This window comes from Aspergillus luchuensis, chromosome 6 (assembly GCF_016861625.1).
Source record: "Aspergillus luchuensis IFO 4308 DNA, chromosome 6, nearly complete sequence".
NCBI lineage: Eukaryota > Fungi > Ascomycota > Eurotiomycetes > Eurotiales > Aspergillaceae > Aspergillus > Aspergillus luchuensis.
In genome coordinates, this window is record NC_054854.1 from 3,432,011 (window position 1) to 3,456,378 (window position 24,368).

A 24,368-nucleotide genomic window follows, 5' to 3' on the forward strand; every position below is an offset into this window, starting at 1 on the left:
TGGTAAACGGAGAAAAGGAAGTGAATGTGTTGAGAGCTGTTGGCTTTTTTCCCCCAAACAGAGCGGACCAACTTCGTTGGGAGAAGAAAAAAAGTACTCCGGGACAAAGGAACACAGCATGAGGAAAGTGGGACATTAAGGCTGGATTCCCACACTTCCTTTCCATTCCTTCCCTAGAAAAATATTTTATCAATATTTTTTACTAGTCTTCTGATTGTTGCCTGTGCATGTGCGTTGCCGTTCCCTCCTGTAAATCAAGCAAATCAAAGCAGTGTGACCAGGACGAAGTTGTTTGTGGGCCGCTGTGTTGTCGAGTATGTATGCAGCAGCAGGGTCGGCAGTAGTACTGCCGATGATTATTCATTTTCTGCAACCATATGGAAGAAGAACTAGTGATGTGCAGTATTTAGTAGGGTTCCGACAGAGCTTTTGCCATCCACGGGCCGTCAGCCCCTCTTTCTTTAAAAGTTCGGGGCTTCGGGCTTTACCCGGGTGGAGCCAGGATGTCCCTTCCCCGAACTCAGCCTGGATCATTGAACTTATTTGAGGGTGGAATAATGCTGGAAGTGCAAAGTAAGTATGCATGTAGCAACATTATTCAAGCAGTGGTTATCATAAAACCAGGTTGTCTATGGTACATGCTCCAGCATTACTAGTACTGATTGTTGTCCCGTGGAGATTCTAGTAAGCACTATTTCTTACTGAAACCTTAGTAAGGATGATTCTGTCCTTGCTGGCAAATATTCGACGTGGCGTGTGGCCTTGTTCTGAGCCAGTTTGAACTGGCGCCTTGGAGATGCATTGGCTAATAGAAACGATGCCTAGCACCTCCGATATTTTCGAGTAGTGCGCTGCTTCGCATATGTGTTGTGGCCGACTTTAGACTGCTTGGTGCTAGTACTGGGTATACACTGGTATTTTTCTGTATGTTTGAAACGGGCGGAGTACTGCCAGCTGTATGTATGGAGTACTTACCTAGTAGTGTACCTAGTACGTAGTAGTAGTGACTACTGCAGTCAGTTCCTATCTTGGTACCAGTCCAAAAGCACAAAGACCCGGCACAAATGCTGTAACTGGGATAGTTTCAACGCCCATTCAGCCATGGCGAAGTGGTCATGTGAATTACAATCCGCAGCGGTGTTTCAATGCCCGCCCAAAGGGTGACAAACACATATTAACGTGTATAATGTCAAGGTACCCAAAGAAACAGGAGCAAGACACCACAAGTGAAAAGGATAATAAAAAGAAAATATTCGTAAAGGGAAAGAAGATAAAGGCAGAGAAAAATATAATAAATCAAGAGAGATGAGGAAAATGAAAAATCGAAATAGAAAATAAAAACACCCCCCAATGAAAAGAGAAATAGGACACCGTAATAAGTAGAAAACGCGACTAAGCCCCCAAACTGGAGACGGAAGGACTTGAAGCGGTCGGTGGAGTTCCGTCACGGCGCCTTTACCCGTCCCGGCGTACCCTCCCTCCGTCATCAGTCGTCACTTGCGCCTTCTGGCAAACTTACGCCCCTCTTCAGGCTCTAGACGCAACAGGAGTGGCTGTTTGTGCGGTCGCCGGGGCCTGCCAAACGCCCAACCCGAGGGCCTTACAGCGATTCAGCTGATCCCCATGGAACCGTGAATACTTTAGCTGCGTCTTAGGTGAGTCCCCGTCCATGTCTATGGGTCGCTGGCGCGTTGGACAGGGTCCACCTGGTCTGCGGACCGTTCTTCTACGCTATTCCTTTCCATGACCGCTACTCCATCCTTCCACATGTGTTTTTAATTTAATTTTATTTTTTCCCCTCCTCTCTCACACCTCTTCTCTTTCTTTTCCCCTGCCTTTTTTTTTTACACCCACCACATCCTCTCGTCGAGTCAGCAATACTACACGACCACCAGAACACACTGAAATTTCTCAGCTTTTTATTTTGCTGAGGATGCTCCACACATTCCGTCTTAATCGTTCTATCCTAGTAAATATTGGGAAAACAGAAGAAACAAGTACCACCCATAGTATCAATTCCCCCTCTCTCTTCTCAAAATGGTGGATCGACCAATGACCCTTCCCAAACTGTCTGGTACTATTCATTTGCCCGACGACGGAGCCTGGGTTCCATGGTGATTCTAGCACCCACGACAAATTAATTGCCCGCGTGGTGATTTTCTCCAGCAGAACCAATGATAGTATCCATCATGGAGACCGGTTGAGGACACCATGATACTAGATCGCCTCCGCTTTCTTGTCTTGATTAATACGTACCAGAGTCGCGCGTAGCTAGAACGGGGTATGAAAAGTAGTAGGCGCGCCATGATTCCTCGCTCCTCATACCCGCATCGTATCCAGGGACCCAGTCGACCCAAATAACCACCTGTTGCATTCTTTGGAAGTCCCCATCGCGAATCTTCCCGCCTTTCCGCTTCCGCCAGCCGTGGGACTCGTACCCTGCGTCTCGTGTCGTTTTTGACGCGCTTGATCCAACCGTTTTCCTTTTCGCCTCCCGGACGGACCGGCGGACTCGGCGACCCAGAAAGTGTCCATTTTGGTCTCTTCCCGTCGCACTGGGAAATCCTTTTGGGTGATCGGGATAGAGCCGTTCCAGTTAGTCAACCAATCTATTTGTTTTCAAGCTGCACAAGTGGAAATTAGTTCAGAAGAAAAGAAAAGCGCCTCGACTGAGTCATTGCTAAAGGTCGTTTGTGGAATTTACAAAATGAAAAACAGAGATAACTAGACAATGGGTCATAATTGAAGACTAGGTCTGCTAGAATGTCCCCAAAAATATTGCCTTCTTCCGACTTCGTCCTTTACACTGTATACTTAGTATTACCTAGAATTTAGTAAAAGGTATGGGATGGGGCATCTGACTTATTCCAATCATGTCTATACATCGACCAGTCTCTTCACTTTGGCAATTTTCCATACTATGTCAGGTCTTAGATTTTTTTAGTGCTCAAGTCTCTTCAACTTTCTCGGTCTTTCGATTCGCATAGATAGTAAAGTATTATACAGTATCCCCGTATTTCCAGGACTAATTAGGAAAGGTTCATCCTGTGCCATATGCATCTGTTCCAAATATCGAAGATATGGCTTCCCTGTCATCGCATTGCTTTTTATTTCCTGCAGAGATCACGTTTGCCTAAGAATCCTGGGCATCGAGATCTACGTGGGCTCATTAATTTCCTTTCTTTCCTTTTTCTGTCTTCACATTAGGCAATAATTGAGGAAAGAGAAGGGTCCCAAGCGGTAAAAGGGCAGACAGGTGTGTACACGCCCTCCCACAGATAGTCGGTTTGAATCTTCAAAACCCCAGCATTTTCGCTGCAGCCATGGATCAACAGGCCCGTCCCTGTCCTCCTCGCAGCTTCGGTTTCTTTGGTGTCTGATCATTAATGACAGTTGCATTGCGCTACTGTCAGGCATTGGAGACGCTATTGCGTCTTTCTTTGCTGACAACCACCACCATTCTTATAACAGCCTAGTATCACCTTCTCGGTTCAAAGAGAGAGCCCTTCATAAGCTCCGTAATCCCCTTCCTCTGGGCTGAGGTATCTATCTACCATATGCACTATCTTCCCGTTTGTTCAGGTCTTGGTTTCCCGTTCTTGCTACCAGATCTTCCATTGCGCCTCAAGATACTCTGGCTGCGTTTGAAGTGTCTTCTAAATCAATTCGCGAGTTTCCATCGTTAAAATCTATTGCAACTTACCAGCCCAGTCTGTTCAGTTTGGCTGATATTACGGGCCATCATCATTGGAGCCCCTCAGTGCTCAACGCTCACGTCATAACTGAAATCCCCGAGGCTCTCGTTTTCTTCCCTTTTCTATTTTCTTTTTTTTTTCGAAAAATCCGAAAAAGAAAAAATAATCAAAAAGGAAAAAGAAAAAAAGGAATTTCTCTTTCCCCATTTTTTTTATTATTTTCTCAATTTTATTTTATTTTATTTTTCTGGTCCTTATTTTATTTTTCACGCCTTCGCTTTTCCTCTTTGTCCCTTTTTCCCCTTCTATATTTTCCCTTACCTTCCCACCCCCTCCTTACCATCCTTCCCTGACCCTTGCTAAATTTGACCACCGCGACCTCTTAATCGTCTTCCTTCCCTCCACCGCCTCCCTCTTGCCCCCTGGTCTTTTTTCCTTCCCTCCCTCACCTATCCGCGCTCGTCTCATTCCTCGGCTTCTTCCATCTGCGGATTAGAACCTCTTTTTGGTTTTCTTTCCCTCTTTTATTTCGCCTCCTCAACTCAACTCACTCACTCCCTTTTCCTGCTTTTTACTCTTCCCCCTCGACTTGGCTCTTCTGCCTCCCTCATTCTGGCTTAAGCGTGACCACGAGGCTATGCTAGCTTCGAAAATCACCCGACGGGAGCTGGAATTGTACTTGAATTGGTCGACTTTCTGACCGGCTTTGACTCCGCATCGACACTACCTGGTCGCCTTACACCGACACCTTTCGCCTCCGTACATACTTTACGTACTTACATACTGCTTACATACATACGGCCGTCCATTCCTTGAGCCATACATACGAGCATACATACAGTCAGACAGTCAGACAGCATCATACATACATACGCTTTGCCCGTGCGGCCCGCGCTCTCCAAGGAACCTTACCATTTCCACCATCCCTGCCTACCTTTTCGCCTGAACGACCCGCGGGACCGTGACTTTCACCTCACATCATCCTGCATCTATTTTCTGGCTTCCCTCCGTCGCCCGTTCCCGTCTTTTTCTTTTTTCCCTCTTTCCTTTTTCCTTTTCCTTTTATAAATCAGCTTCTCTGGCACGCTCGCTCTACCAATGTCCGGCAATCCCAACGACCACAACGACCCGAACCGGCAGGGCCCGTACCGCAATCCCAACGATTTCAACGATCCTAATCGGCCGGGACAGTATCCGCCTCCACCGCAATGGAACACTAGTCAATCTGAGCAGCCTGGTGATGGTCAACAACCTCCTCACTATCCACCAACCTCTCAATATCCTGTACGTTGCCCTCTGCTTTCATTTCACGTTGTCGCATATATGCACCATATCATTTATCCTTAATTATCCCTCATATGCCTCACATGCCCTCGATCTCCGCCTTGGCCTGCGATGCGGCTCTTACTCGAGTGTGTTAAACGGTGCATTGGCTAACCTTGATGCTCTTTTCAACCCATTAGTATCCTCCGGCCTCGTACCCTCCAGCTTCTTACCCCCCAGCTTCCTACCCACCACCAGATCACCAATACCCGTCTGCACCTGGACAGTATCCGCCTCCGCCGAACATGGCAGCTATTCCCCCGCAGTCGCAGGACCCCTACCGCGTGGCACCCCCTCCCGGCCCCTACCGCCCCCCAGACATGTACGGCGCACCCCCTCCGCCTCAAGTAGTCTATCAAGCTGCTGCTCCTCGTCAGCGGACTGCCATCGCGTGTCGCTACTGCCGGAGACGGAAGGTACGTTCTGTCAAATGGCTCCCTCTATGGGAGACCCGTATTGTACTCGGTCACAACTGACCCTTTACTTTCTGGAACCAATAGATCCGCTGCTCGGGATTTGAAAGCTCTCAGGATGGACGCTGCAGCAACTGCATCCGCTTCAACCAGGAGTGCATGTTCACGCCAGTCTCGTCCCAGGCGCAAGCCTTTGTCCCTGCCCATGCCGCCTACCCTCACCTACGGAATGCCCAGAACCAAGGCCGCGGACCGCCTCCCGGAGGAGTCATGCTCTATGGTGCCCATGGCCAGCCCCTCCCACCACAGCAGCAACCGGAGAGTACACTTCCATCGGTGTACCCCCCTCAATACGCAAACGCTCCTCCTCTCCCCAATGGAGCTCAGGATCATGTGAGTAGCACGAGCTTATTATTGCGATCCAATTGTTTCTCGGGATACTAATCTCCTTAATAGAGACCTGTTGGTCGTCGAGGATCAGGCTCGGGTTTTGAATACCCTGATCCCACTAACCTCGCCCCGGTGACACCCGCTACATCTGCATCTGGCTATCAGACGTATAGTGCGACGAGCCCATACTATCCGCCGCCGCCTCAACATGAGCGACGTACTTCTCCGCAATCGAATTATCCCTATGATGGTCGCCATTCCTCGTCTCCTCACAGCTCCCCGTATCCTCCTGTGAACCCCAATCAGACTCCTCCCCCCACTTCCACCCCGGGGGGTTCAACTCGCGGCGGACTGAATGTGCGAGACATGTTGAATCCTGGAGAAGGTCAGAATCAGGGCCAAGGCCGCTCTAGCACCGATAGTGACATGCTCAATGCATTGAACCGTCGGGGCCTAGGCCAATAGTTCTCTGCGACTATGCCGACATGACATCCAGCCAACGGGTTGGCTATGATGGGGATTAGGGTGGTTTGACGGATATGAGTTCGAAAGATTATGGAGATGCAGCGGAAGGAGGCACGTTCAAGATCGTCGATGGCTGACGCGCAAAGCTTGTGTGCTGGTCACACGTCCATGTGATAGTCGTGGTAATATCTCATCCCATGCTGCTCTTCTTGCAGCCATTGCCGCACGTTCATTGGGGTAGGAAAGAGCAAGATGAAGCGAAGACAACAAATTCATGTGCAATGCCTGGACGGAGATCACATCTTAACAAATCACGCCGACTATTGAAGCGCAACGCAATGCCTTGAGTGAATAGAGGTCCGAGGAAATCAGGATATAAAAACAATTAAAAAGGAGAGGCAAAATTGGAAGTTTTTCAGCTACGAGGTCATGGAAACGAGACGCAAGAGAGTTACGAGCTGCACGATTCAAGTGCGAGGGTGTCTGTCTTGTTGACTATTCTATACGGTCATCTGCGCATGTGGATGTCGATGTTGCAGCGCTCATCCGGCAGCTACAGTGCCTTGACAGTCATCATATCGCGCACTGTTCTTTTCATCATCTACAACATTTCCCTTTCCAAAGACACTGTCACTGGCTATAAACTACTTAGGGCGACCTACTAATAACGATTTTCTTGTTGGTCTTTCCGTTCGTTTTCTCTACCACGTCCAGTTCGAAGCTCCGAGAAACGTCAAGCAAAGTGAAATCTACACTCTGCATCCTTCGATCAGTGACCGCATCTTGGAAACAGGCGGTTATGCTGGGATCACCTGGATGACGAGCTTTGATCGAGAGCTCCATCTGTCGGCAATGTCTGTCTTTGCGTTAGCCATCACGAAACGAATCATTGGTGCGAATATCTGCTGCATTTCCATTTCTTCCGAACAAGATGTGTGATGAGGCTTTCTTTCTTAAATGCTATTGGCGGTGGCTTTGTCTTTTCCATGTGTTTCACTACTTTCGGGAGGCTATCTGTCCTGCGTTCATGCTCTTGTTTCCGAGTTATGTTGTCTGCTCTGAAACGGCTTGTTTTGGGACGGTACTTTGCCATCATTCGCGAAAAAGGAGGTCATTCTGGTTTCAATTTTTGATGTTCTGCTTTTGATCGTATTATACTTGGGAGGCTGTCTGATCAACTTTTACAACTTGCAATCACCATGCGTTCTGTTACATGCGAATTGTTTTGGTGCCTATCTTGATTTGTGCATATTATTTGTTGTGTTTCCGCGTTACCTACCTCATATAGTCAATTATCAAACACCTACGTATCTTGTTTATTAGGTATCTTCCTGGCCATATACTAAGTAGATCTTTGCACGTCTGCTGTCACAATCGATTGTCCATAACCCTGTATAGTAACTTGACCACCGGTATTAGCTGGGACCAGCATTCCCCCACTAGCCTTGAAGTCGGGGGAGCATAGTTCCGAATAAGCACTTTCAGCTCGACAAGCATTGGGAAAGAAATAGAGAGCTAAGTAGTTATATTAGAGCTAATAGAACTAAAAACAGGTATGTATACAAAGTATTAGCAGCTAATTGGCTGGTTGGCATATAATAAAAGAGAGAATGTGTGATTCTTTTTTGGTTTTTCTTTGGGGGGAATGAATGATTATAGGGCGATTTAGGGACTTAGTTAGGGTAGGTATGGAGTTGACTAGCGAGTATTGGTGTCAAGAGACTTTAATTCGGTTCGTTTGCTTTGAAGAATTCAATTAATGAGATTAACTGGAGACACGAGTGAATATGGAACGGTAGACGCTGGAGTAGAATACAAAATATAGGATGGAAATGGAAATGGAAATGGGAACGACGAAGGAAGGAAAGATTTCAGAAAGAGTGACAGAAGTTAGAAGGGTTAGTCAGATAAGGAAGGAGAATTTGATGAATCAAGCGAGTGTTTTTGTTTGGTAGATATTTGGCTGGGAATGCGACCTGATGAGGTCACGATTGGGAAAGAGGGAAGGGGAAAGACATTGAGAGATTATGAACATGAAGTCCTGAAAGGGGTTTTATTGAGGGTATATGCAGTGATATTTGAAGGGGCCTGGTAGGTGGTTATAGAAGGCTTGCAAAGTCCATCCAGATGGTCGTGATCGTCCAGAAACAGTTTAGGAGAGTAATATGAGGATGGGAATCGAAAGGGTGGGTATTCATCATCTTCAAGAGTTCGGGTAGTCGTCCAGAATTCGAACCATCTCTTTTGCTCGGGCCGGATCTTCCATGAGCATGTGCTGGCCCTTCATGAGGAGGTAGAGTGTGTCGACCACCTTGTGGAAGGACGATGCTGCTCCCCGCTCTTGCTTGAAGCGAACAAGGCTGAGGTTCTCCTGTCGACCTTGTTCTAGGTATGTGCAGAACTCAGCGGAGAATTGGACCGGTCGAAGATTTAGCACTGCAAATCAATGGGTTAGTTGGGCTTCTTTTATAATGATCTGATCCGTGTGGTCTGGGAGACGTACAGTTGACTTCACCTACGCTTCCGTAGATGACTCGTTTGTCCTTGTCAAGGTAAACCTCCTCCATACCCCATTTCTTCCACTCACGCATTGTCTTATGGATGTATTTCCGAGCTTTGGTGGTCGATGTGTTGAGTGCTATCACTCGAGTAGCAGGCTTGAGTTGGAATACGCGGGCGAACCAGTTCTGGCTCTTTCCTCCACCACGTGGGGGAGGTGGAAGAGGTTTGCCGTCGAATTCGGTGTCTGTTGTGTTACCAGTCTCGATGTTTTCGTGGAGCAAGACATTGGTGTCTGCAGTGTCAAAGCCTGTACTTGGTGATGAGTTTCCTGTTTTAGCTATATGGGTAGACAAAACTAACCTGTATCCTGGTTCTGAGATTCCTTGCTTGCTCGTCTATTCATTAGTCTACTGAAGAATCCGCCTTTAGGCTTCGTCCGCGACGGCTTTCCATTGAAGTGACTATCTCGCTGGGTGTTGGCCTTCGCTTCTCTCGAGTCACCCTGGTGGTGTCTGATCACAGTCGCTGAACTCGGTTGGATTTGCGGGACGTCGCTAGGATATCTTGTAGTGTGATCCCCTGCCATTTGAGACCTGTTCTGAAACCATGACCATTTCTTATTGTCCGAAGAACGAGTGCCGTTACGTCTGGGCGACCCTGGAGTTTCTTCAATGGGGTCCAGTTCGCAGGGACCCCGATCTTGGCCGGGGTTCAGGGAAGCGAACTTGCGTGTAGATGCTGCAGCTAGGTCTCTCTCAGCATCTGTTGTGCACACGTCCAGTGTCTCTGGAATGTCTTCGGGACTAGAACTGCGGTTCTTTCGAATATTCAAGTCCTTGGCTGGCCCCATCGACTGCAGAGAACTATGAGGCACCATGCGAACTGTTCTCTTTCCATCGCGGTTGGAGCGGCCAGGATGCTTCTGAGGAGTTGGCAGCACGGCTGTTCCTTGGTCTTCTACTTTGTAACCAGCATTGACTTGAGGGTTGGGTGCAGTTTCCGGGAGTTTGGTTGCTTCTGGTGGCTGCGGGGTTTCACTTGACGACCGGACAGATTGCTCCCTCAGCGCACTGGGATAAGGTATAGCATTCTCCCGCCGCTCTCGTCGTTTCGATTCATCCTGCTCAATTAGACGATCTAGGTGCGCAATGATCGGCTTCAAGTAGCCCGGGATGTTTCCTGAGTCGTCCTTAGTTGAATGCTGGATCAGTTTACGACGAGTTTCAGTAAGCTCTGCAGCCGTGTATGATCGTGGCGACGATGCGGCTGGGGGTGCCGTGCGTGTGGTCGAGTGTCCTTTGGAAGCAAGCTGTTGATGAGACACCTCAGGGCTGGCGATCGACAAGGATGTCGCAGGGGTTTCGGACCCAATGCATGTGCTGGCTGTGCAGTTCGTGGACAGTGAGCTGCCGTTGAAGGCCTCCTCGCATATTTGACTGAGTTCATAGGACACCTTCCGCGCGTCGTCTTTCCAAATGATATCGCTATTTCGCACCCTTCTCATCTGAGGGCAATTCCTGACTGTTACACCAGCTCCACGCACAACCGTGGGCTGAGCGGGCAACGAGGGGCTCTCTTGTGCGTCAGAAAATGGATCATCGTCGTAGTCAGAGATGACAGTGCTTTCACTTGCATCAAGCCTGATATTGCGGGCTTTCGGCCGCGGTTGCCTCGCTTTGGTGGATAGTACTGAGCCTTGCGAGCGGTTCCTTTTGTGATGGAAGGATACATTGCGTTTGTAGCTGGCAGAACGCGGCGTTGATGCGACATAAAGAGCCCGACGAGACCCAGATAACGAGGTCTTTGAATGGAACGATTTGACAGAATTGACCTTCATGCGCTTATCACGCATAAGCACGAATGGTGAGCTCGGTGGACACTCGGGCACCTGAGGCACCTGGGGCACCTCGAGATCCGCGTTCTTTGCAGCTGGCTTCGGTTGGGGAGCCGTTTCTGTGGGCTCTTTTACGGTCTTATCAACATCGACAATGAGCCCATTACGGTAGACTGTGATCTTCGCACACTTCGCTTCTCTCGGGGGGTATTTGCCTTGTGGAGACCGGAACGGGTCGTAGCTTCGCGTCGTCGCACAGGACTTTGGCTCTTCATTATATTTGGTCCTTATTCCTGTTTCTTTCACGGGTGGAAATTGCGACCACTTCGCTGAGCTGCCCTTCGCACGTCGAGTTCGGCGACTTGGTGTACGCGGTGCCACTGATATATGGTGATAGTCGCTGGCGGAGTGCTCGAGAGTCTGTCCTTGATAATTCTCCAACTGTTCGTTTCTGAATTTTACCAAAGCATTGTAAAACAGGCGTTGATGGCTCGGACTAGTTGTTCCATCAATCAGCTTCAGGTTCACTCGCTCGCTATCCTCCATGCAGGCGGTACATGTATCATAATCAGGGACATGGCTTGACTTACGTAGGGTCTAAGATCCTCTTCAGTATTGCTTCGGGGGTAGCATCATGCCATAGTGTCTGCAGGTTCCTCAGAAGGTCGATGTCCACGTCTTCCTTGTTGGTGATGGGTGGGCCACAGTCTTCGGGCATAAGCGGCGGTGCAGGACCGATATGATAGTCCACTGCCCCTTGGTAGCGCTTCTCATACTTCCTGATCAGAGGGTGTCTCCATATTTCGCTCATGCTAATTCGATGATCTGGATTCTTCTCCAATATGCGTATGATCAGGTCTGCGGCTTCACGGCTAATATTTGGAGGAATTTTGAACTCTCCTCGCCTCACCAGCTCTAGTGTGCGGTGGGTGTCATCTCCGTCGAATGGAAGAAAGCCTGTCAGTAATGCATACAATATTATGCCGCAGCTCCATATATCTGCCTTGTCACCGAGATATCTCTTCCCTCCGACGATTTCCGGAGCAGCATAATGTGGACTTCCGCAAGACGTGTCAAGCCAACGATGCGATGGCTGTAGAGCGGCCATTCCAAAGTCAGCGAGCTTCACATTGCCCTGCGCATCAAGAAGTATGTTCTCCGGTTTCAGGTCTCGGTGACAAATATTGAAGCGATGGCAATATCCCAGGCCAGCAATTATCTGACAGAATATCCGTACCGCTTCGTCCTCTCGAAGAGGGGCGTTCTCAGAAACGTACTCGAACAATTCCCCCCCTTCAACGAACTCTAATACTAGGTACCTACGTAGTGTTAGCCATAACTCCCAGTTGCGTCCAAGGTTACCTACAATTCGCCCCGGTTCTCCCAAACATCATAAAGATTGATCACATTTGGGTGTTCGATCAGTTTCATGATGACAACCTCGCGCTCCAGCCCGGATGGGATCTGGCGCGGCCCTATACCTCCGATACGATTGGCCTTCTTATCCATTTCCGCAATACTCGCACTCTGTGTTATGGCGGCGGATTTCTTTGAGACGATCTTGATCGCAGCCAACTGCCCCGTTACTGAATGCTTCGCCAGTCTCACGCGGCCGCTCACCCCCGTGCCGAGTGTCCTTCCGAGTTGCCATGGTCCCACATGTGTCTTCCTCTTGCCTTGGTTGGTGATTATTGACGCCGCTGACATTACAGAATTGCGGTTAGTCCCCGGCTGTGAGCCGGGAGCTGGGCTGCTGCAGTTGACATCTGCATTCTTTGCGGACAGAGGACTTGTCACAATGGACATCGGCACCGGCGATGTCATCTGTTGCTGTGGTTGTCTCAGTGGCTCCTCTCGCTCTGTAATCGGGGCAAGGCATTTGTTTACTCTTGCTGAAGCATCCGTCAAGGGAGTCCGCATTGTGTCGGGAGTGAGAAGAGCTGTATCCCCGTCCATCTGCCCCGTTTATCGATGAAAGGGTCAATCAAACACGCGTCTGCATATAGAAGATCCCCGTATATGCCTTGATTGTTCTATGCTGGGCTGCCATATCGTTAGAAATATTGACGCGTATACATCACGACGGAATAGACTGATACATACAGTTGACAAGCTCTCTCTATAGGTTTGGAGTCGTCACTCACGCGTAGTCCTAGGTAACGCGCACGTCGTGCAAACAGCAAATACTTGAGGTTTTTGTTGTTTGAATCGCCTATCGTCTGCTCCTGCTGTTCTGTTAGTACTCTCCTGCCTGTCTGCCCTTTCAGGTCCCCATGTAGTGCTATGAGGGAAAGGCAGTCAACCACAACGTTTGCGGATCAAACCAACTCCAGACTGCTATGGCTAGGTGAGAGGGGCATAGGAGTGCAGATGAATCTCCTAGAGTACCGGTAATCTCCTGGAGGCATGCTTTCCTGAGCCATGCTCCGCGGTCAAAGCGAGCAAACATGGTTTTCTCAGCCGGGTTTGCTACATACCACGGCGAGGAGAGTCTGTGGAATGACCATCGACTGTTTGTTTTGCTCGGAATTCCTCTCCATCCACCCGGGCATCCGGCAATATTGTGTGAAGTACAGTTTGGAATGCGGAAATCAACCCGGGCTGATTATGCTTTCTTCTCAGTACTGCTGACTACAAAAAGTTGCAATAAAGAAATCCTCTATCTATCTCATTGATGCGACTCATCTCAGGGAAGTCAAGAAGGTGATTATGATGATATTCATTTTTGCAGGCATAATACTTTGATGCCGCATTGACTAATTTTTGATTTTGATAGTGGTATTCAAGGATCGCCAAACCCATCTTTCCATTGAATTCCCCGGATGTGATCGAAACCCCTAGGCTCATCGAAATGCGACGTCATTGCAGATACCGGTGCGATAAAGTGGTGGCTGGGATCTTTGGCAAGTCAAAGGGACATGCATTCCCCCCTTCGTGGCGTGAAGACAGGGGCTTGCACGCCGCTCGAGTCTGTCGAATACTCCAGACAGGCTTACTTTGCCCCTTGTTTACACTAGGTTTAAGTCGCAAAGATAGGGATGATTGTTGCCCTTCGCTCTTACATTGCGCTTCGGAAAATTACCTGCGGTCTCTGCGTGTGTAGACGCAGGCCACCCGTTCACTGTCTCATCAAATAAATATCTAACAACTGTCGATAAGGACATAACACCTTCTGATATGTTGACAGGTTTTCTTGTCTGACGGGCATCTGAAGAGGAGGACGGAGATGGAATACCACAGTGCTTCTCGGATCCGACATACCATAGGGTGCATCATGAATCGCGATAATTCCAACACTTTGCTTTTCTCTCGGATCCCTGAATATAGGGATTATTGCTAAAGCAGTAAATGACAGCGGCCTTCTGATGTGCAGAAAATTAGACGTAGCCATTCACCAATGTTCCTCTCCAATTTCGACGTCTTCGACATCTACTCCCTCCACAAACCATCTTCCCTCTCCATTTCCATCAGGTCCGATGAGCACATCATTGCCGCTCATCATTCTCTTACACATCTTTCCAGTCTCTCGATCGAAGGTCCAGTCTTCAAGACCATAGCACCGCTTCCAACGCAGACCATCATCAATATCTTGATACTCGTACCAAAACTGCACTGCAATGCGGTTATCGGTGAAGGAGAACAACTCCTTTCGGAGCTTATAATTCTCTTCCCTCTTCCACTTCGCAGTCAGGAACTCAACGATTCCCTCTGTTCCGGAGAAGAATGACGTCCGATTGCGCCAGATACATGTTGGCGTATAAGCCTGTGCAACTCGCACGGGATCCCTACATGTAAAGCCCGTTAGAATGCGAGCAAGCAGTAGAGCAGAAACAGTGTGTGAGTTTCAGCAGCTGTTAAGAATGCTGTGGGGTATCAGAGAGAAATGGAATCAAATCAATGCAGGGCATGAAGAATGGGAGACACGAGGTAAAGGCCTCGATTGGACGCAAGGGATGAAAATCTGAGTTCACAGCAGACTCTAACCCCTCATACCAGCGTCGAAAATGACGACAGCGTGCAAGATACAGGATTCTAGATCTCCCAGAGGGATACATGTCGTAGAGGGAGGGAGTTCTTACTTGGTGTTCCATAGGTTCTGAGCTGCCTTGACCTTCTTCCGAGCCGATTCTTCGGTGAAAGGGGGCTTGATGTCAGCCATCGTATAGTAGCTTGTTTTGATATGAAGAGATGAAGAAAACACAGATCCGTTGGACAGATTTGGGATTATGCAGGAAGCGTGAGATGGTCAGTAGAGCTTATTATTGACTCATTGTACATAAGCCGTTACACGTCACGTGGGGCTAGTGGTCGTTGAGATGTTAGCGCTGCATTAGAGGCTTCCGCTCAGGACGATCAGTAACTGTCATTTCATCAGTGTGTAAATGAAAATATGTCGAGTAACTAGTAATATTGTTGTTTATTGGACTCGGTCATTTGGGTTCAAATCATTGATGTGGCGACCCGCTCATGTTACTTGATAATATTAGTTCACTTCTCATAGACCGGTTAAGTATATATATTTTGATCACTGCCAGTGAAGTCCCACTACAAACCACTGTCAGGTAAAATATGTAATTGATGTCATGATTCATGAAATTACTAATAAACGAGCACCATAAAATGATAGCCTGCTAATTTTACGAAAACAAAATATAATATTTACCAGTTATCATCGGCTTTGTCGGGTTAACTAAAGTCTGTGGAAGACTACTATCCCCGCACTTGTTGCCTACAGGGATAGCATCCTGCGAGGTCCTTACTCATCAGCTTATCAGCTTATCGGCAAATGTCGCAAGGAGCGCAAGGCTATTCCAGGTTAGGAAGGCCTGCGGCACAATGCGATCCTTCCAGAGTAGGAAGCTGCCTGGCATGAAGTAATCGCAGGGCTAAGCCGTCCAGCTACTGGATCTCACCACTCGGACCTGATATTTGCATCCGGCTTACAGGGATATATCATATCAATACTCTAGCGGACGGAAACTAGCTACTAGTACTTTGAGCTGACTCGGCCAATATAAATATGCGGTCTTATGCTCCTGACAGGCAAATGCTCTGACCGCCAGAAAGTGAGCAGGATTAGCACATTTGCGACCTCCTCTACAGCGCGCCATCCTATTAAGCAAGCGGTCTATCATACCATTAGATCCAAGGCATTCATACAATGTCTCTGGATTCAAAACTGCCTGAACACCGGCCTGGTATGGCAGTAGTGCCATCTAGGCCACACCCTGTCAATGGAAAAGCCTTTCGAATCCTTCTCCTCCTCGCTCTGGTCGCGTTTGCTATTATTCACATATGTGGCAGACTTGACCGAAGCAAGAGCGTTGAACAACAGCTGCCCAGTTCAAATCCCGATAAGTCCTTTGAATGGGAAGATGTAAGTAAATGTATCAGGTTGGGACGTAATGTTCTAATATACGCTATCAGATTACCCCCACCGAACAACTCGTATACCATCCATGCTTTGACCATCACGAATGCGCTCGCTTGTCGCTTCCAATGAATTGGAATCGAACGGATGGCGAAGGGTCAAAGATTGCCTTGGCTGTTATCAAAGTTCCTGCAAAGGTACCTGTCACAGATGCGCGATATGGTGGGGCCATTCTTCTGAATCCTGGTATGCAGAGTCACATTACTACTTTACAAAGTTTCTTCTGATTGTAAAATAGGTGGTCCTGGTGGATCCGGAGTGAGCTTGGTCTTCAGATATGGAAAGGCTATCCAGACCATCGTCGACTCCCCAGAATCGCCAAGTGCAGATTCGGCGAGCGGAAAGTATTTTGATGTTGTCAGCTTTGACCCAAGAGGGGTTAATAATACAACACCTAATTTATCCTGCTTTCCTGACTCCACGACGAGGAAAGCGTGGTTACTGCAGCTAGAGGCAGAGGGTCTACTTGGAAGTTCTGAAGGAGCCTTCGATACTCGATGGGCAAGGTATGAAGCTTTTGGTATGAGCTGCAATCAACAAGGAGCCACAGCGTCAAAGGATGGTGAATGGATAGGAAAATTTATGAATACAGCCCCTGTGGTGGCGGATATGGTTGAACTCGTAGAGCGCCATGGAGAATGGCGCGAACGAGAAACAGAGCGGCTCCTTTCGACGGATTCGAACACGTCCCCCGCTGAAGCAAACTCGGACGCGGAGAGAATAAGTCTGCACAATCGCTGGAACAAAGGGGAGGAGAAGCTGCTCTACTGGGGCTTTTCCTATGGGACAATCCTGGGTTCCACGTTTGCAGCCATGCAGCCTCATCGCATACACCGTGCTGTAATAGACGGTGTCTGCAACGCTGATGATTATTATGCGGGCAACTGGCTTACCAACTTACAAGATTCGGATGCAGCATTCGATAAGTTTTTCGAGTATTGCCAGACAGCTGGGCCCTCATCATGTCCGTTCGCGCTGGGCGGAGACCCCGAAGACCTCAAATCTCGTTATGAGCAACTTTTGACCAATCTTACATCGAGCCCTATTGCCGTACCTCCCTCAGGAAACAGGGGACCAGAGATTATAACCTATAGTGACGTGAAGTCATTGGTTGTGCAGGCTCTCTACACTCCTTTGAAGTCGTTCGATCTAGTGGCCCGCTTGTTGACTGAGCTCGAGCAAGGTAACGGCTCTTCCTTCGCTGATCTCAAGTACGAAGCCAAACAATGGCCAGCACCTCCTCCCTGCGATTCCTCCAAACAGTACAAAGTACCTGGCGAGAGCGATCAGGAGGCCTCGAGGAGTATCCTATGCACAGACGGTCCAGGCCTCGACGGAACCGGCAAGGAGGAGTTCCGGAGCTACTGGAATAGGCTCCAGGGACAAAGTAAGGCGGTTGGAGACTTTTGGGCTGAGATTCGCATGTCGTGTGTCAGAATGGAGACGCGGCCTGAGTGGCGCTATGATGGTAAGTCTGAAAAGCACATCACCGCAATAGAAGCTGACAAGTATGTGTTTTTCAAGGGCCATTTACAGGCAACACATCGCACCCGTTGCTATTTATCGGAAATACTTATGATCCAGTAACTCCGCTCCGGAAGTAAGTTATGCTCACTCGATCCTGACAGACTTCGAAGCACCAACTGACGCATCCGCAGTGCTCATACTATGGCGCGTGGATTTCCTGACTCAATAGTGTTAGAGCAGAACTCCATTGGAGTGAGTACTCTTTCCGCCCCTCCCTTCAGACCCATATGCAAATTTACTAAATTCCAATGTCGCAGCATTGCACACTGAGTGGTCCATCCTTATGTACCGCGAAAGCAATACGCCAGTATTTCCAGACCGGAGAGCTACCGGGTCCCGGGACTGTTTGCCAGGTAGATGAGCTTCCCTTTAATCTTGCCGGACAGGAGAGAAGCCAGATACTGTCGCCAGGGGACACGGAACTGATGTCCGCATTGCACTCGCTGAGCGAGGTGCGCCATCTGCTAGGCGCGTGAAGAGGGTGAATTATTGCAAGGGAGCGTTGCAGTTATAAATTTTACATCATAGGAACTGGCTAGAATGCCATTCATAGCAAATTGCCCTGTATCTCGACCAAGAACATGAATAACACATTACATCAGCAAAGTCTACATCACCTGCGCTCAATTTAAGAAGTATTGCCTAGACTACTTAAATTATTAAGCCGACCTTATCGAAGCATTTGCAGACAAACCCCTGTCCATCGTCAGGGGCAAGACAGGCATTTCTTCTAGAACCGGAGGATGTATAATCGCGGTGGGGAAGATCATCCCAGACCATTGCCCCAGACTCGCCTACCTTAGGTAATCCATCCAAATGCCGGGGAAAACCAGGAGGTGTTATTCATCACGGCGTTGGATCGGCTTCTGCGCGGTGCTACCATCATAATCATTAGCAGCCAAGCGCGCTCAGCCACCGAAAGTCGAGTTCCGTGATCGGGGGTCGGCCTGGCTTTCCTATGGTTGGTTGGCCAATCTTATCAGATGCTCGGATACCAGGACCCGTGCCTACCAAGTACACAGTAAGCAGTCGAATGGGTCCGACACAAGCCGAGGATCACCACATCATACTCTACCTAAGTGGCAAGGCGGGATATGGTAGTCTTATCCACGGTAACAATGTGCGAAAATCTTTCTCCCTGGCTGAACCAAACTCATTTCCTGGAAGAGAGTTTGAGGAGGAAAATCTTCGGAAACTTGTAAATTATAGTGGCGGTCACCAAGCACCAGCACACGCACACCAAGGTCCCTGAGGATATTTGCGGTAGTGGACTGGTTACGTATCGGCTTACTTGGCAGACAAAGAGCAGGGCGGTGGTGGGTGGAGACCACTGATTGGCTCGATATTGGCTTAGGTGGGGCTGTTTTCTCGTGATTCGGGTTGCTAGGCCAATAGGAGGGAAGTCTTGGGTGCTGGGATGGAGGGGCACTATGTCTATGCCTGAGGTGTCGAGGTGGGATGGTTTCCTCAGGACTATCTTTGGAGGCAGAGATAAGCTTGTTGGCGGTGATATAACGCCGGAGACAGGCAACTGGGCTGTCGATGCAGCTACACATTGAGGATCTGGGTGAATTGCGTGGTAATTCTGGTGAGTAGAAACAAACAAGCAGATTTGTGTTCACATCGGATTTACGGCAGACCTCTGCTTTTGGTTTTGCAAACAGGCTTGTTCTGCAGCATTGGTTGATTTGTAGATGCCAATGGCTATTTACTAAGCATATCGATAGAGAACCCATCTAGGATGAGGACCAGATTGGAGGCTGAGTGGCGTTAGGATCAGGGGTGTACGGGAGGTAACCAAGCTTTGCTTGTACTGATGCAGACTCGGATGAAGTGCCGGCTCCTGATAACCAGCAATTGATAGTTGATACTACACCGGGAGAATGATGAGCCTGGGGAATCAATGCTCTTCTGATAGCAGTGCTAATTAGCTATAGAATTGATGCCCAATTTCTGGGGGGGGACTGAGGATGGCCCGGAAATGCAACCCAGACAGACCCATGATTGAACCCTGCAGAGAGAGCCCACTTGTAGAGAGTATGGGATATCTGGTCAGGAAACACGTTCCAGGAAGGAGTAGCAGCAGCAATAGTAAGACTTGAACATCGCATCGAGGGCCGATTTGTCAACGGGGACGGTCTAGATATGGTGGCCAGTGGACGGGAATGGCGCAGACCCGAAAAAGGAATGCGTGGTGGGGTCACTCAGTCTCGGGCGGTCTTCTTGATAATACAGTTCCCCCTCCAAAGCCCTACCAATCGAAGAGTTTCGGTATCCTTCTGCTTCGGATCACCTCATGGCGCCGTGGGCGGGCCGTCGCCGCGTTATTCGTTGCCCTTGACACAGGAACCATTCATTCAACTGAAGCTAAGGTCGAATTACCCGCCACAGGCTCGCTGCCCCCGTTCCGTCTCCCCTTCTTCCCTATATAACCAACCTTCCATTCCCTTCCCAATCTTCTTCACTCTCACAACTCACTACTACTACTCAATCACTCATACCCTTTCTAGTACACCTTACTACCAACTAATCTCATTCACAATGTCTGGCCTCAACCCCGGTGACAGCTTCCCCGCTGACGTTACCTTCTCGTGAGTATTCTCTTCATTCTTCTATTCTCTCTCTTTCTTTGCCCCTCCCCCACCGTCTTCCGCCTTTCCGGTTGCTGGTGTCTCTCGCGCAGCAACGCAACCATATACTGTGGTCACCATACACTATTACTAGCACATTCACTAACATTCTTACCTCCTTTCACAGCTACATCCCCTGGTCTGAGGAGAAGGGCGAGATCACCTCTTGCGGTATCCCCATCAACTACTACGCCTCCAAGGAGTGGGCCGACAAGAAGGTCATCCTCTTCGCCCTCCCCGGTGCTTTCACCCCCGTCTGCTCTGCTCGCCACGTCCCCGAGTACGTTGAGAAGCTCCCTGAGATCCGCGCCAAGGGTGTCGACGTTGTTGCCGTCCTTGCCTACAACGATGCCTACGTCATGAGCGCCTGGGGCAAGGCCAACCAGGTCACCAACGATGACATTGTAAGAATCTCTTCTTCTTTTCTTCTTTTCTCGTTTGTCCTTCAGACCAATGATACTAATCCTTCTACAGCTCTTCCTGTCTGACCCCGAGGCCAAGTTCTCCAAGAGCATCGGCTGGGCCGACGAGGAGGGCCGCACTGGTCGCTACGCCATCATCATCGACCACGGCAAGGTCACCTACGCCAAGCGTGAGCCCGCCAAGAACCACCTCGAGGTATGTTTTCTACTCTTCTCATGTCCTGGTGAATAGCTACTAACCATTATTGCAGTTCTCGAGCGCTGAGGCCGTCCTCAAGCAGCTGTAAACGTGTCATTTAAAGACGATAGACATGGCAGGCGTCCGATGATAGATAGCGTTGACATTGATATTCTGGTGGGATAATGCGTTAGAAATTAGACAGAACCACTAGATAGAAAGAAAATCAACGCGCTTACGAAGCTACGACAACATTGTTCATATTGTAGTATGATGCCAGTACGTAGTATACTTATGTCCAACGATCATTTAAAGTAACCTTAAGAGTAAAGAAAAAAAGAAAAAAAAGGCAAGAAAATATACAAAGAGAAAAAAACAAGTTACTAGTAGTCCACCCCTAGCTAAGACTGATCTACAAGAAAACCCGAACATCAAAGCGTCAACAAGAACTAAAGTACTAGGATTAACTTGAGCATTTAACCGTCAGCCAACGATATCATTGGTTCCGTTAGCCATTTTGCTGCGTCGGAGTGGCTGCTCCCATCACTAGTTTCCCATTTGTGTCGGCCGGAAAACTGAAAGTCGACGACGGACGACGGAACAGACACCGCGCTAAACCAAACCAAACCAAACCCATTCCATCATTTCATTTCATTTCATTCCAGACCCGGACCTTTCTGCAGGGATCTTGAAAGCTTTAAATTATCCAACTCCAACAAATTCTCCTCCCCTAAAAACTCCAAATGAGATATATTAGTTCCTAGAAATCCCCTTCGCACACAACAAACGCACAACACATTTCATCGGCCATCATGGCCTCCCACCCACCTAAGCGCAAACCTGCTGCTCCCAACAACAACTTCTCCGCCGCCGCCGCCCGCAAACGCCAAAAAACATTCGATGCGCGCTCGCTCGCCGTGCAGGCCGCCGACGCGGCATTGTCTGCCTCCGGCGAACTAGATGTCGCTGCGTACGTGGAAGCAAGAGAATACGAAATTCGGTCGCTGGAGTCGGGGATCCAACGATCGAAGAATGCGTTGACGAGTCGGGCGTTTCAGAAGGTGCCGAGGTCGTTGAGGAGACGGACGGCGAGTCATAATGTGAAGAGGGTGCCGAAGAGGTTGAGGGCTAGGGCGAGGAGAGAGGTATATAAATATATTCTTTTCCCTTTGCAAGGTTACTCTCAATGGGGTTCCAGTAAATATTCTAATGTGTGACTATGATTCTGTGTGTACAGATGATAGAAGACAACACCCCCACCGTATCATCACGAACCCGCAAACCGACCGAACAAATGCGCATTCGGCTCGAAACTGCCCGGCGACTACAGAACCTGAACGCGAAGACGAAAGCCAAGCGCGCGGCCGTGAAAGCTCAGCGAGATAAAGAGGCTCGGAAGTCGTTGGAAGAATCTGGTAGTCATGCGTATGAGATTGCGCCGCGGGTGCCGAAAATCAAAAAGAATAAATTGTCGAGGCCGAATCCGCCGGAAGCGAGGTTCAAGAAACGTCAGCAGTGCAAGACTTGGTTGCCGACCCATATGTTTCATGCGAAGAGAGCGCATATGGCTACTTCTAAGGATCCGTTGTGGAGGTTCGCGGTGCCGTTGTCGCCGACGGAGAAGAGTTATCGGCCGACACATCGTGCGAGGGGGTCCAGGGGTGCTGTGGCGTGGGATATGAGTTATTTGGCGACGGTGCAGTTGGAGGGGTCTGTGGGGGCGATTGAGGGGGTGTTGAGGGCTGTTGGGGTTGATGGGGAGAAGGCGTGGGGTGTGAAGGGGAGGAAGTGGAGGGCTGGCACGAGGGGATTGCGGGCTTGGGTGTATGAATGGGAGGGGGAGAAGAGGCACATTGCGCCGGTTACGTTGGTTTGGTGTGCTGAGGTGAAGGGGGAGGATGTGGAGATGGTGGATGCTGATGAGAGTGGGAAGCAGAAGAAGGGGAAGAAGGGTTGGAGGAAGGTGTTTGTTCGGGTGCATCCGTCTGCGTTTTTGCAGTTGTGGAATGCCCTGCTGGGTGTTTCGAAGAAGCAGAATCCTCCTGTTATGGTCGAGGATTTGCGGTTTGAGATTGGCAGTATCGAGATTACTGGTCCGGGGGCTACGGAGGCGTTGCTTGCGTCGTTCAAGCCGGTTGCTGCGGATGGGAAGGATGTCGCTGCGGACAGTCCGGAGGCTACATGGACTTCTCTTTTGGGGGTAACGAACCCTGCATCTCTGCCGCAGGATGCCATCCTTGGGTTCTCGGTCTCCGACCCTCGCCTCGATTTCCCGCCCAAGACTTTGAAGCCATCGTCGTCAGAGGAAGAGATGCAACGGCTGGCTATACTACTCTCGTCGTGGTCCCCGGATAACACGCAGACGGCCCCTGCTCTCTTCGATCGTCGCGCCCGGTTAGCTGCTGCACGCCAGCTGCCTAGCCAAAAGGCTATCAATCGGCGTCGAACCGAAGCTGGTCCTGGCGTACGCCCGCCCGCCAAAGACACTGACCCCAAGATACCTGTGATGGTACTGGCCAGTCGACCTATCCATTCCAAGAGCAGCAGCGCACCTGGAACCTGGACTGTCCTCCTTCCATGGAAATGCGTGCTTCCGTTCTGGTACTCGCTGATGTACTATCCCCTCTCGAGCGGCGGAAACCCCAGATTCGGGGGTCTGAAAGAGCAGCAGCAACTCTCATTCGAATCAGGAGAGCCTTGGTTCCCTGGTGACTTCCCAGGAACCCGCGCTGGGTGGGAATGGGGCCTGCGCGAGAGAGAAGAAGCGAAGCGAGAGTGGGAGCGACGTCCCAAGGGGCGCAGAACCGAGTTCGAGAGCATCGATCTGAGAAACGGACAGAAGGGTGAAATAGGACGTGGTTGGGCCTGCGACTGGGAAAGACTCATTCAAGGAGCACCTGAGGCGAGCAATACAACCGACAAGGAACAGCCCTCAGAGACTGAAACCAAACCGGATGACACCACCATCGCCCAAGACAACGACGCCAGTACCACCCTTCCACCTCTGAACATTCACCAACTCTCAACATCCGAAGCAACCCGCGCCCTAACCGACTCCTCCACCACTACTACTATCAAAACCTCTGCTCTAGCAACCGTCAAACTCACCCTCCTCAACCGCGGCACACCCACCCCCCGAGCCCGCATCTACCGACTCCCAACCACCGATCGCGAGCTCCGCCAGGAGTGGCTCACACTATCATCAAAGCAACCCTACGATGGTCTCAGGGATGAACTTCAGAAGAAACAATCCCGATCTACCGCCAACCTCGGCCCTGAAGATCTCCAGCAACAGCTTGCTGCGTCGCTTATCACTCCGTCTGCGGGTGACGATGTTCGTCAGAAGCATTTGCCGGTTCCGACGGAGGAGGATCTTATTGGCTTTGTTACCACGGGCAATTATAACCTTGCTGAGGGAAAGGGTACGGGGATTGGGTCTGTCTTGTTGTCGAAGGTGCAGAAGGGGAAGGCGAGTGGGAGGAATATGTGTATTATAAGGAGTGCGGGGGAGACGGTGGCGAGGGTCGGGTTTTGGGAGTTGGTTTGATGTGTATGTGT

At 49.6% G+C, this 24,368-nt stretch overlaps 6 protein-coding genes across 6 annotated transcripts; 4 read left to right on the forward strand and 2 right to left on the reverse strand.

The window, feature by feature from the left end:
• Positions 1–4,793: 4,793 nt before the first annotated feature.
• Positions 4,794–6,286, forward strand: AKAW2_61191S (Zn(II)2Cys6 transcription factor domain-containing protein; the record flags this gene model as incomplete). The annotated part of the gene is made up of 4 exons (XM_041693399.1): positions 4,794–4,979; positions 5,159–5,434; positions 5,519–5,824; positions 5,888–6,286. The coding sequence occupies 4 exons, from the start codon at positions 4,794–4,796 to the stop codon at positions 6,284–6,286; spliced, it is 1,167 nt and encodes a 388-aa protein (XP_041546689.1).
• A 2,203-nt stretch (positions 6,287–8,489) lies between these two features.
• Positions 8,490–12,578, reverse strand: AKAW2_61192A (serine/threonine-protein kinase; the record flags this gene model as incomplete). Its single annotated transcript, XM_041693401.1, has 5 exons — positions 8,490–8,722; positions 8,790–9,095; positions 9,149–11,118; positions 11,213–11,941; positions 11,989–12,578. The coding sequence occupies 5 exons, from the start codon at positions 12,576–12,578 to the stop codon at positions 8,490–8,492; spliced, it is 3,828 nt and encodes a 1,275-aa protein (XP_041546690.1).
• Positions 12,579–14,013: 1,435 nt separating this feature from the next.
• Positions 14,014–14,781, reverse strand: AKAW2_61193A (nuclear transport factor 2 family protein; the record flags this gene model as incomplete). The annotated part of the gene is made up of 2 exons (XM_041693402.1): positions 14,014–14,407; positions 14,702–14,781. 2 exons carry the CDS (start codon positions 14,779–14,781, stop codon positions 14,014–14,016), a joined length of 474 nt encoding a protein of 157 aa, XP_041546691.1.
• Positions 14,782–15,783: 1,002 nt separating this feature from the next.
• AKAW2_61194S (alpha/beta hydrolase) lies at positions 15,784–18,056 on the forward strand (the record flags this gene model as incomplete). The annotated part of the gene is made up of 6 exons (XM_041693403.1): positions 15,784–15,999; positions 16,050–16,239; positions 16,292–17,521; positions 17,578–17,653; positions 17,712–17,772; positions 17,838–18,056. 6 exons carry the CDS (start codon positions 15,784–15,786, stop codon positions 18,054–18,056), a joined length of 1,992 nt encoding a protein of 663 aa, XP_041546692.1.
• Positions 18,057–20,121: 2,065 nt separating this feature from the next.
• AKAW2_61195S (peroxiredoxin family protein) lies at positions 20,122–20,919 on the forward strand (the record flags this gene model as incomplete). The annotated part of the gene is made up of 4 exons (XM_041693404.1): positions 20,122–20,171; positions 20,338–20,614; positions 20,685–20,828; positions 20,884–20,919. The coding sequence occupies 4 exons, from the start codon at positions 20,122–20,124 to the stop codon at positions 20,917–20,919; spliced, it is 507 nt and encodes a 168-aa protein (XP_041546693.1).
• A 703-nt stretch (positions 20,920–21,622) lies between these two features.
• AKAW2_61196S (ribonuclease P/MRP protein subunit POP1) lies at positions 21,623–24,357 on the forward strand (the record flags this gene model as incomplete). The annotated part of the gene is made up of 2 exons (XM_041693405.1): positions 21,623–21,955; positions 22,048–24,357. The coding sequence occupies 2 exons, from the start codon at positions 21,623–21,625 to the stop codon at positions 24,355–24,357; spliced, it is 2,643 nt and encodes an 880-aa protein (XP_041546694.1).
• Positions 24,358–24,368: the final 11 nt, after the last annotated feature.